The sequence below is a fragment of the Malaclemys terrapin genome, chromosome 2 (assembly GCF_027887155.1).
Source record: "Malaclemys terrapin pileata isolate rMalTer1 chromosome 2, rMalTer1.hap1, whole genome shotgun sequence".
NCBI classification, from domain to species: Eukaryota; Metazoa; Chordata; order Testudines; family Emydidae; genus Malaclemys; species Malaclemys terrapin.
Window position 1 is genome coordinate 283,805,818 of NC_071506.1, and position 12,536 is coordinate 283,818,353.

Sequence of the window (12,536 nt, forward strand, 5' to 3'; positions counted from 1 at the left end):
ATGTAGTGCACTGGCAGAGCCAGGCTGGGGCACAGAACTACATTATAAGGCAGTGCTGAGGATCAGAACTGAAGCCCATTAGAAACCCAGGATGGAAAGCCTGCACGGTGCATAGGTCAATATGCAGCTGTGTACATCCTTCACTTTCAAAAGCACTCAATATTTTACATTCAGTTCAAACAAATGAAGGGAAAATTTGGCAAAATTCTTCCCTCGGGGACACCCCTGCAACCGCACTGAGTGCAACAGGGATACAAAGGCATAACGGAGGACAGAATTTGATGCACCAGCACCTATGTGCTAAACATCAATGCAGGTTCGGGAGGCTGGTTCCTGAGAGTCACATTATGTCACAATCCAAACCGATTTATCCAGGACTGCAGCTTTGCCAGGAGAGGTTTGGAAAAGTTCAGGGCTCCTCATAATAGTATTTAAAACAATCCAACTAGACAGGCCTGCTCTGCTGTAGCAGATGAGTCATTAGCAGGAGAGACACTATTACTCAACTTGCCATTTGGGCTGGGTTTTTGTTTGTTCTTTTTTAAACGCAGTCATGGGTACCAGAAAGTTTGCTGATATTTGTAACATAATGTTCCTTTTACATTTCAAAACGTGTGGGTAGTGATTGAGCTTATGTTATATAGCAACTTCCAGACCTAACAAACCAGAGCGTTTTACAACATTCATTTAATTTCACGTATCAGAGGGGTAGCCGTGTTAGTCTGGATCTGTAAAAAGCAACAGAGAGTCCTGTGGCACCTTTAAGACTAACAGATGTATTGGAGCATAAGTTTTCGAATACCCACTTCGTCAGATGCATGTCTGACGAAGTGGGAATTCTCCCACGAAAGCTGTTAGTCTTAAAGGTGCCACAGGACTCTCTCATGTGCCAGCAATGCCCCTCTGCCATGTACATTGGCCAAACCGGACAGTCTCTACACAAAAGAATTAACAGACACAAATCTGACATCAGGAATCATAATACTCAAAAACCAGTGGGAGAACACTTTAACCTGTCTGGTCATTCAGTGACAGACCTGCGGGTGGCTATATTACAACAGAAAAACTTCAAAAACAGACTCCAACGAGAGACTGCTGAGCTAGAATTGATATGCAAACTAGACACAATCAACAAAGGATTGAATAAGGACTGGGAATGGCTGAGCCATTACAAACATTGAATCTATCTCCCCTTGTAAGTATTCTCACACTTCTTATCAACCTGTCTGTACTGGGCTAGCTTGATTATCACTTCAAAAGTTTTTTTTCTCTTACTTAATTGGCCTCTCAGAGTTGGTAAGACAACTCCCACCTGTTTATGCTCTCTGTATGTGTGTATATATATATCTCCTCAATATATGTTCCATTCTATATGCATCCGAAGAAGGGGGGTGTAGTCCACGAAAGCTTATGCTCTAATAAATTTGTTAGTCTCTAAGGTGCCACAAGTACTCCTGTTCTTTTTGCGGATACAGACTAACACGGCTTCTACTCTGAAACAGGACTCTCTGTTGCTATTTAATTTCACAACATCCCTACGTCTAAGTATGCTGTGCATTTTACAGATGGTGAAGCTGAGCCACAGAGAGATGAAGTGACTTGCCCAAGATCACAGAGAAAGCCCAAAGGCAGAGGTCCAACTCCCAGTGTCCTGTTCAAATGATAAGAGGACACAGTCTCCCTAAAACCAAGCTCTATTCCATCGGCTATAGTTCATGTGTCGGCTGGATGATTCTACCAGAGCGACGCAAGTCACATCATCTCTGCAGAGCTTCATGTTCTCACATACCTTTGAGATAAAAGGAGAGGAAATGGTGCACCAGGAAGCTGCCATCTGTCTTGGTGTCGCGCAGCAATGTGAGCTTCCCCTGGAAAACAATGAGCAGAGAGCCTTCAAGAAAGGAGAGAGATGAGGGGGGATTTGAAAGCAGCCTTCAACTACCTGAAAGGGGGGTCCAAAGAGGATGGAGCTCGGCTGTTCTCAGTGGGAGCAGATGATAGAACAAGGAGCAATGGTCTCAAGTTGCAGTGGGGGAGGTCTAGGTTGGATATTAGGAAACACTATTTCACTAGGAGGGGGGTGAAGCACTGGAATGGGTTACCTAGGGAGGTGGTGGAATCTCCATCCTTAGAGGTTCTTAAGGCCCAGCTTGACAAAGCCCTGGCTGGGATGATTTAGTTGGGGATTGGTCCTGCTTTGAGCAGGGGGTTGGACTAGATGACCTCCTGAGGTCCCTTCCAACCCTAATCTTCTATGATTCTAGGTGGCAAAATTAAAATGCTGATCCCCTTCCCCGCATCACAGCTACGAAGGCGGCAGAATCAACGTTGACCGAGGCACACAGCTATGGGGGGGGTCTCCACTGCTATTTGTGACTGGTTACAGGGAAGAGTCACAGACTGGTCCTCAAGCTGCCTCTGTAGATTTGTTCCTTACAACTAGCACCAAACCCCTAGATTCAGGGAAGAGACTCAGGTCCCAGCTACCTCTATAAATTCTACCACGTTAGGAGAGCTAGGATTGGCTCCCAGCATGGATTGGTCTTGAAATATGAACAGGACCAAATGGTGGAAAGTGTTCCCAGATTGTGCTACAGCCCTGCCAAGTCCAAAGCTGTAGCAGGGTACAGAAATATGGTTCAAACACACTGCAGCTCTATCTGCGATTTGTTTTAAGGTTTTCTTCTGGCCCAGGACGGATGTAGCAGGCTGATTTCAGTTGGAACACTAACACCTTGTTCATGCTGGCATCAAGCCCAAGATAAACATGTTTGTCACTAGCAGAGTTCTAGTCAGTTACCCTCATCAGTGTAGGCCCAATCTACACTACAAAAGTATAATGTTTGGACGCTGTGGCTAAGTCTACCCTAGACTCCTGCCCTCCAGAATTTCCTGCTGTTGTTACTGCTGGTGCAACTCCACCGTTAGTAGCAATAGCAAGAACATTAGCGTAGGCAAGATGCAGGTGGCAGCTGAAGTTTTGACCACTGTGTGTAGTCTAACTATGCTCAGAGCAGGTCTAGACAACATGATGGTGAAACACTAGATACCAGTCTACCACTGGTTGTAGCAGTAGTGAAAAAATGTTGGGGGGGAAAGAGGGGACTGTAGCACAAATTTCCATCACTGGGACAAGCGGATCTAGGCCCTTCCCCTCAACTGAGTGGGAGGAGCCATTGGACCCAGGCCACAACTCAATACAGGGGACAACAAATAAATACAGGAACAGGAATAAAGTTAAAAATTAGGGATCCAGAGGAGGACACCGAGCAGAGAACCCCAGATAGTGGACACTGCCCAGAGGTATTCTGCCTAGAGGCGTGATCAGGTAAGTAGGGCCCTTCCAATTTCACGGCATAAAAAGTGCGTCAGGGACCGTGAAATAAGCCCTTCCCCGTGAAATCCGATGTCCCCTTGTTCCTAGGAGAACCCCAGCAAAGGGGGCTCCTAGCTCCAACTGGGCAGGGGAGGGACAGGACTTGTCCCTCCCCTGCACACTGCTCTGGCGGTGGGGGGAGACCAGACCCACCTCCGGGTGCCTCCCCCTGCTGCAGGACGCTCTCTCAGACTGGGCAGCAGCCTGAGGTTCCTGCAGTTGGAGGAAACTCGTGGAGTTGTGTCCAGTCTTCCCTGTGCTGCTGAGAGCGCCCCAGCAAGGGGCTCCTAGCTGCTACTCCGGGCAGGGCTGGGGCATGACAGGACTTGCTCTTTCCCTGCAGGGCTGCTCTTGGATCTCTCTCCCGGCTGCAGATAGGAAGCAAGTGGGGAGAAGGGGGTGCGGAGCTATTCCCCTCCCTTTGCAGCTGCCTGGGGAGGGGACATAGTACATTTGCAAGTGCTAATATACCATTGGAAAAACTTGATCACCCAAAGCTGCATGAGTTCATTCAACGGAATGTACAAAATGCCGGTTGCTTACCAAGTGTGAATAAGCTACGACACAACTACCTTCCAAAGGTTTTTGCTACACATTTTGAGGAGATAAATTCTCAAATTCACTCCTGTGTCTTTTGCAATTATTTTGGATGAGTCCACAGATGAACACGATAACCATGTACTGCATGTTCTGTTTGATTTTATTTCTGGCAAGGCTAAAGAGGTACAGACAGCAAAGCTAACAATAGTGCTCACCGACTGCTGTTAACTACACGACAGTTTCTCAAGTGATAATTAAAACCATTTCAAAGTACAGTGCAAACTTTGACAAAGTATCTGCTTTCATAAGTGACAATGCAACTTACATGACGAAATCTTTCAAATCGGTTCTCCAAGGTCTAAGACCAAATGGGCACATATAATTTCTCTTGTCAATGAGCTGTAGAGGTGTGAGTTTGGTAAAGCTGATAAACTGGTCAGCTACGTTAAAAAGATCTTCAAACACTGCCCTAGCTGCAAACTTCAATACAGGCAGCACATTGCAAACACGACTGAAATGACTGAAATTGGGGAACAAAAAACTGCACTTCCCCCAGAGTCAATAATGGCTTGTTGGAATTCCTGGTTTGGGGCTGTACAATACCATGCAGCTCACCTGAAGTACTGCTCAGAGTTTGTCTCTGAAGAGCTGACACCGAAAACGCAAATTTTAACAGAACTCTCAAACCTTCTAAATGATGCTCAGCTGAATGAAGAAGTTCAGTTTGTTGCCAAAAATGCCACAGGACTCATGGACTTCATCACTTGGTTTGAATCTCGACATGTCACAACCCACCAAGCGTACAACAAAGAAATGGATGTGTGGTTCTGGGCTGAACCACAGTCAAACGAAAAATCACTCTGACAATGCTGAGTTCAATGCCAGTGCTCAGCAGGTGTTTTCTTGCATGGCAAAGAAACTCAGACAATACTACTGCTATGGGGAAGAGACAAGCGACGTAGCAAAAATGTCTCAAAAATTTCAACAACCTGCAGCCGTGTTCCTAAAAGCGGTGTGTATTTTTGACCCTGCACAAATGCACCTGTTGATGGTGAATTTAACCTCGCTTAATGCAATTCCTGGCTTTGATAAGAATTGTAGGCTGGAGATGCCTGCTCACAAAAATATTGCGAAAGAAGTGAACTGTAGTCTACCTGTGCTACAGTTTTGGAACCCAGTGGAAGGCAGAATCCCCCATCTTGCAAGGCTAGCTCAGCGCTGTCTGACATTTCCAACGAACTCTGTGGATGCAGAGAGAGTCGTGTCTAAACACAGCACAGAGACAGGGAATGAAGAAAGACATGGTCGCTGGATGCTCCATGCTGACATTCAACTAATGACATTTGAAACCAGAACTCCCCCCCTCCCTTGTTTTTGTTAATTTAAAGCTGTGGTTCACAAGTTTGAGATGACTACCCTACAAAACGGTCTCAGATGCCCGTATCTACCAATCAGGGAGCTGAGCCCTGAGTGTTATTTGCTGCTGTGAAGTGTCCATCGATAAATCCTGTCAGGTTCACATGACTTTTATCTTATTGAAACAAGCCAATAATTGCATCTTGAAGGGGGGGCACACCCTGTCCAGTGACCACTCCCGCTACAGCTGCAGAGCGATGGGGGCAAGAAGCAAGTGGGGGGCAGAGGGTGTGGAGCTTTCTGCATCCGGGAGAGGTTCCCAAGAGCAGCCGTGCACAGGAAGAGCAAGACTTGTTCCCCCAAGCTGACCAGAACTAGCAGCTAGGAGCCCCTGGCTGGGACGCTCCCAGCAGCACGAGGGAGATCAGACCCACCTCCACCTCCAGGAACCTCCTGCGGCTGCAGGAAGCTCTGCGGTTGCTGCCTTCAGAGTCCAGAGGGTGGAAATCCCATGATCACCCTACAACAGGTTTGCGACACCCCCCACACACATACACAATCCCCTTTTGGGTCGGGACCCCCCCATGGTTACAACACCGTGAAATTTCAGATTTAAACAACTGAAAACATGAAATTTACCAAATTTTCAAATCCTCTGGCCGGGAAATTGACCATAATGGACCATGAATTTGGTAGGGCCCTACAGATAAGGGACCGAAAATAGACCCCACAGTTGCAGAGCAACACCCCAGTCCAGCTTCCTCCTCCTGGTACAATGGATGCCCATTTTGGCCAGCACCAGGAGGAGGTTGACAAAGAGGACTTGCAATTTTGTGGGGCTCTGGATGGGGTGTGCATAAATGGGGAGGTGCAAACCAAACTTCATTAAAAGGCTTTGGAGGAGCTGGAAGAGGGCTGCAGCGTGACAAGCTCTATATAGATGGCTGCCAGGGTCTCCCTCTTGCTGCAAAAGGGACAGGTGTCAGGGGAGTTTATGAACCATGCCAGCTACACACCCGTGCTTACGGCTCCACGTAAGAGCAGCTAACTAATACCACCAGTGGTGTGTGGAGCCAGAGTGAGAACAGACTGACTCACTGGGGTTCCTTGCCCTCCTCAGGTGGCAGCAGGTCCTGTTACCTGATGTCAGGGCAGGACACGAGGGCGAGGCAGTGGATGGTATGAAGCATGAACTTGTACAGATGTTCTCCAGGTGCAGTTTGGAGGCGGACCAGCTGGATGTCACTCAGATGACTCAGGTGAAGCGTTGGGGCAGCCAGGGCCCAATTACAAGCTCTGGGGGGTAGTGGTGAGCAGGGATCACCCTCCCACAGGACCCACTCAAGGAAAGCGAGAGAACAGGGAGCAAGGGGGGAAAGTGCAGCGTGGACAAGTCTTGTGTTAGAGCAGGGCAGTACCCTGACTACTATTACCTGGTTCAGTCTTGCCTAGGTGGTTGCAATCAAGCCATCTTATGATGATGTAATGACCCTGTTCTGTTACAGGGCTATAGCATGGTCCCATTTACACAGGCAAAATCAAATCCTCTTTTAACATGGCTTAAGCATTTCCATGTTATAATATGATGCCCTAGTAACATAACTGTAGAAAGGAGCTAACCAGGGGGAAGACACGGAGCAACATGCACCACAGTTTGGCTAGAACAGTTCCAGATAAATCCTCCGACTACAATGATAAAGGAAAACAGGATTAGAATTCAGATTAAACAACTGGTTTTGTAGCCTGTCTTTCAGCACGCTGTGCAATATGCCACAGGTCTTTTCCCATGAATAACAAACACTTAGGCTATGTATACAATGGCAGAGTTTTTTTGCCAAGAGCTTAATCGCTGATAAAAAAAAGCGCTTAAAGAAAACCACTGTTGTGTTTCACATTGTCTTCCACTGGAGGCATAGCGTGTTCACACTTGCAGCACTTGCATCACCAATGAGAGCAGTGCACTGCGGGTAACTATCCCACAGTGCAGCTCTCCCCCTTCTGCCGCTAGGTCTTGTGGGAAGGCGGAGGGGATTGCGGCGCATCATGGGTCCAGGCTTAATGCCCCGTGATGCACTGCTTTCTGTCCCAGCATTCCATGTGCTTCCGTCTTCAGTTTGCGGCATTTTTCAATGTCCCTTGCTTTCTGCTTTCCCTGCCACATCTATCTGCAGGAATGTATCCCGCACTGCTCTCCATTGCTCTGCTAACTCTCACTAGCACAGCATGAGCGGCAGTGGAGTTAATCTTGAAGCTACAAAGGCAACAGCAGTCACAGTTGCTTGACGCGGTGTCCCGACATGGAAAGCAGCAACATTAGATTGCTTTTGGCATCCATGGAGGAGCTGAACAGAGTGGAATGTCGCTCTTGGGCTCGGGAAGCTAGCACAGAGTGGTGGGATCACATCATTATGCAAGTCTGGGAGGACAAGCAGGGGCTGCAGAACGGTTAGATGCGGAAAGCCACCTTCCTGGAACTGTGTGCTGAGCTTGCCCCAGCCCTGCGGGGCAAGGACACCAGAATGAGAGCTGCCCTCTCGGTGGAGAAGTGCATGGCGATCGCAGTGTGGAAGCTGGTGACTCGAGACTGCTACTGGTCGGTTGCGAACCAGTTGGGAGCGGGGAAGTCGACCATTGGGGCTGTGTTAACGCACGTGTGCAAGGCCATTAATCGCATCTTGCTGCGAAAGATCATGACTCTTGGCAATGTGTGTGAGATTGTGGATAGCTTTGCAGAAATGGGTTTCCCTAACTGCAGAGGCAATAGATGGCATGCATATTCCGATTCTGGCACCGGACCATCTTGCAACCAAGTACATCAATCAGAAGGGTACTTCTCCATGGTTTTGCAAGCGCTTGTGGATCCCCGTGAGCATTTCACTGACATTAATGCGGGGTGGTCCAGAAGGGTGCATGATGCACGTATCTTTAGGAACACTGGCCTGTATAGAAAGATGCAAGCAGGGACTTTCTTTCCAGACCAGAAGATCACCGTAGGGGAAGCTGAAATGCCCATAGTGATCCTGGGAGACCCAGCGTACTCCTTAATGCCATGGCTCATGAAGCCGTACACAGGAAATCTAGATAGCAGTAAGGAGCAGTTCAACAACAGGCTGAGTAGGTGCAGAATGACCCTTGAATGTGCATTTGGCCGACTAAAGGTGCACTGGCAATGCCTATATGGCAGGTTAGACCTGAATAAGGAAAATATTCCCATGGTTATAGCCAAGTGTTGTACGCTGCATAATATTTGTGAAGGAAAGGGTGACCCGTGTACTCAGGGGTGGACTGCCAAGGCAGAAAGCCTGGCTGTTGATTTTGAGCAGCCAGATACCAGGGCTATTAGAGGGGCGCAACGTGGAGCAATAAGAATCAGGGATGCCTTGAGGCCACTCTTTGAAGATGAAAACCAGTATTGTTTGTTGCTATGTTTGGGTACTGCAACAGTTAATTACACTTGGTATGCTAGGAAGCAGTTGTGATTGTTAAGGCCTAGGATTCAATGTAAGGAACTAATAAAAGTGCCTGTTGATTTGCAGGTGCCATGGTATCATACCAATGGTCCATCCAGCCCAGTATTCTGTCTTCTGACAGTGGCCTATGCCAGGTTCTTCAGAGGGGATGAACAGACCAGGTAATAGTCAAGTGATCCATCTCCTGTCACCCATTCCCGCCTTCTGGCAAACAGAAGCTAGGGACACTTCAGAACATGGTTTGGAAATGGGTCACGGCCCCTCTCAGAGAACCTTGTGCCACAGGCTGGGGGAGCTCTGCCTTTCCAAGGGGCATGTTTAGACCAGACCTCCAGTCACAGGGAAACACATGGGGGAGGCAGAGGGGAATGGGGCGGCAAAGGGGCATGCGGGGGACATGCGTTCCAGGGGAAGCAAAACAGGGGGGGGTCATCCAGCCAACCAGGGGACCCACAGCCTCAGGGATGGGGCAGACCAGGGATAAGGGGGGCATCCAGCAGCACCAAGGGGGTGTTAGAGTCATCTGGGGTAGGGGTTCCCAAACTGTGGGCCACAACACTGTCCCAGGTTGTCCACCATGGGTGGAGTTGGGAGGAGCATGGGGTCCCTCCAACCCTCACCCCAACTGTATACGTTCGCAGAGTGGCAGCCAGTGATGGCCGCCACCCAGAGCTGGAGGAGCCCTGCACCCCCATGGGTGGCAGAGGGAAAAGTGGAGCCACCGAGTGATGGGTGAGGAAAAGGGCCCAACCCTGACAGGCGGCAGCTCCCAGGGCAGCTGGAGGATTCGTGGCCATTCCCCACAAACGATGGCTGTCAGACCCCTTGTAGTATTGGTCCAGTGGCCCCTCCAGGGACCGGGGCTCGGCAGTGCCTGGCCAGAGGACCTGGGGAGGTGCCACAGCCACCGCCAAGCCCGCCCAGGGACCCCTCAAGGCAGCTAGTGCCACCCAGGCGCCACGCCCCCCTTTGGCCCGAGTGGGCACAGCAGGTCTGGCGGAGACTACAGTTCCCAGCATCCAACGCTCCCCGAGCGGGCAGGGCGGCCGCGCTATAACCGCAGAACCCGAGCGGCACGGCCCAGGCAGACTACAGCTCCCGGCATGCAACACTCCTCCCTGAGCGGAGGGGCAGAGAGAGGACTACGGCTCCCAGCAGGCGCTACTCATCCGTGACCGAGCGGTGCATTCTGGGAGTCGTAGTCCCGATCGGGCCCCCCACATCCCGTCAGGACAGTGGCGGGCGGCAGCCAGGACCGAGTCCCTCCTCACCTGCTCGGGCCTCTCCGGGGAAGCGTTCAGCAGCTCGTTCAACTCCACGAACATTCTGCTCCAGGCTTTCTGCTCCGCCGCTCCCTTCGCCACAGCCCGTACGGTGCCCGGCGAGGGACCCGCAGGGCCGTTCAGAAGCCGCGCGCCGGCTCGTGCTGCTGACCCTGCAGAATGTAATACGCATGCGCCTCTCTCTCGCCCCGCCCTCTCGAACTCCGGGCTGTGCTGCTGCAGCCTCCGTGACTGTCCCACGTGGGGCGACAGTTCCCCTCACGGCCCCAGCGACCCCACCCCCCCACGTGGGGTGACAATTCCCCTCACGCCCCCCGTGACAGCCCCGCGTGGGGCGACAGTTCCCCTCACGCTGCCCCGTGACAGCCCCGCGTGGGGCGACAGTTCCCCTCACGACCCCCCGTGACAGCCCCGCGTGGGGCGACAGTTCCCCTCACGCTGCCCCATGACTGTCCCACGTGGGGTGACAATTCCCCTCACTGCCCCCCATGACAGCCCCGGGTGGGGCGACAGTTCCCCTCACGCCCCCCGTGACAGCCCCGCGTGGGGCGACAGTTCCCCTCACGACTCCCCGTGACAGCCCCGCGTGGGGCGACAGTTCCCCTCACGAACCCCCGTGACAGCCCCGCGTGGGGCGACAGTTCCCCTCACGCCCCCCGTGACAGCCCCGCGTGGGGCGACAGTTCCCCTCACGAACCCCCGTGACAGCCCCGCGTGGGGCGACAGTTCCCCTCACGCCCCCCGTGACAGCCCCGCGTGGGGCGACAGTTCCCCTCACGCCCCCCGTGACAGCCCCGCGTGGGGCGACAGTTCCCCTCATGACTCCCCGTGACAGCCCCGCGTGGGGCGACAGTTCCCCTCACGACTCCCCGTGACAGCCCCGCGTGGGGTGACAATTCCCCTCAGACCACCGCACGTGTGGTCATAAGAACGGCCATACTGGGTCAGACCAATGGTCCATCTAGCCCAGTATCCTGTTGGCTGACAGTGGCCAATGTCAGGTGCCCCAGAGGGTACAGTTTCTCTGATGCCTATTATATAGAATAGAATAGAATAGAATAGAATAGAATATCAAGGTTGGAAGGGACCTCAGGAAATCATCTAGTCCAACCCCCTGCTCAAAGCAGGACAAATCCCCAGAGAAGGTGTTTTTTTTTTTTACCCCAGTTCCCTAAATGGCTCCCTCACCACCCTGAGTTTAGCAGGCCAATGCTCAAACCATATCCTCATTTAATACTAGGCCCTCTAGTTCACCGATCTTATTTAGACTTCTAGCCTTTGTATGTAAGCACTTTAAAAACTTGTCACTTTTTAGCTGTCTGCCATTACATGATGTAATTGAATGGGTCTTTTTTTCATTTAACTGTTTCTCATCAGATCCTACCTGTATTTTATCATCTTCCATCTTCTCCTCTTTACTAGGACATAGATCATCTCCATTAATAGATCCTCCCCTAAGGGATGTCTCTGTCTGAACCACGTGCTCCTTTGCACCTGTTGGCTTTCCCCCAGCCCTTAGTTTCAAAACTGCTCTACAACTTTTTTAATTTTAAGTGCCAGCAATGTGGTTCCATTTTGGTTTAGGTGGAGCCCATCCTTCCTGTATAGGCTCCCCCTTTCCCAAAAGTTTCTCCAGTTCCTAATAAATCTAAACCCCTCCTCCCTACACCATCATCTCATCCATGTATTGAGACCCTGCAGTTCTGCCTGTCCAAGTGGCCCTGCGTGTGGAACTGGAAGCATTTCAGAGAATGCGACCATGGAGATCTTGGACTTCAATCTCTTACCTAGCAGCCTACATTTGGCCTCCAGGACCTCTCTCCTAACCTTCCTTATGTCATTGGTACCTACATAGTGTCATAGTGGTTAAATATCTCTTAGGCATCTTAACATTTCTGAAATGAACTTTTCAAGGTCACCGGGTGGGATATATTCTTCTGAGGGGCTTTGCCAATGGAATACATCCTTTTTTACGGTCCACTAGAGTCTGATGATTTTCAGAGCAATACATAGAAGTTATATGTTTATTCAAGCTTTTAATTAATCACTAATTCCCCTCACGACCCCCGGCAACTGCCCTGCATGGGGTGACAATTCCCCTCAACCCCCCACGACCGCCCTGCATGGGGCAACAATTCCCCTCACGACCACCCACAACAGCCCCTCGTGTGGTGCCAATTCCCCTCACGACCTGTGCAACTGCCCCACGTGGGGTGACAATTCCCCTCATGGCCTCCCATGACAGCCCCACATGGGGCTAATCTATTAGAGTTCTTTGAAGGGGTCAACAAACATGTGGACAAGGGGGATCCAGTGGACATAGTGTACTTAGATTTCCAGAAAGCCTTTGACAAGGTCCCTCACCAAAGGCTCTTATGTAAATTAAGTTGTCATGGGATAAAAGGGAAGGTCCTTTCATGGATTGAGAACTGGTTAAAAGACAGGGAACAAAGGGTAGGAATTAATGGTAAATTCTCAGAATGGAGAGGGGTAACTAGTGGTGTTCCCCAA

The 12,536-nt window shown here is 50.7% G+C and overlaps 1 protein-coding gene across 1 annotated transcript in view; it reads right to left on the bottom strand.

Annotated features, from left to right (window-relative positions):
• The window catches only part of ELP6 (elongator acetyltransferase complex subunit 6), a 34,696-nt gene extending 24,516 nt beyond the window's left edge, over nt 1–10,180 (bottom strand). The window contains exons 1-2 of the mRNA XM_054016813.1: nt 10,014–10,180; nt 1,790–1,868 (exon numbers count right to left, since the gene is read on the bottom strand). Of these exons, the coding sequence (XP_053872788.1) occupies nt 1,790–1,868; nt 10,014–10,067 (133 nt within the window). The 5' untranslated portion in view covers nt 10,068–10,180. The remainder of the gene's footprint in view (nt 1–1,789; nt 1,869–10,013) is intronic.
• Nucleotides 10,181–12,536: the final 2,356 nt, after the last annotated feature.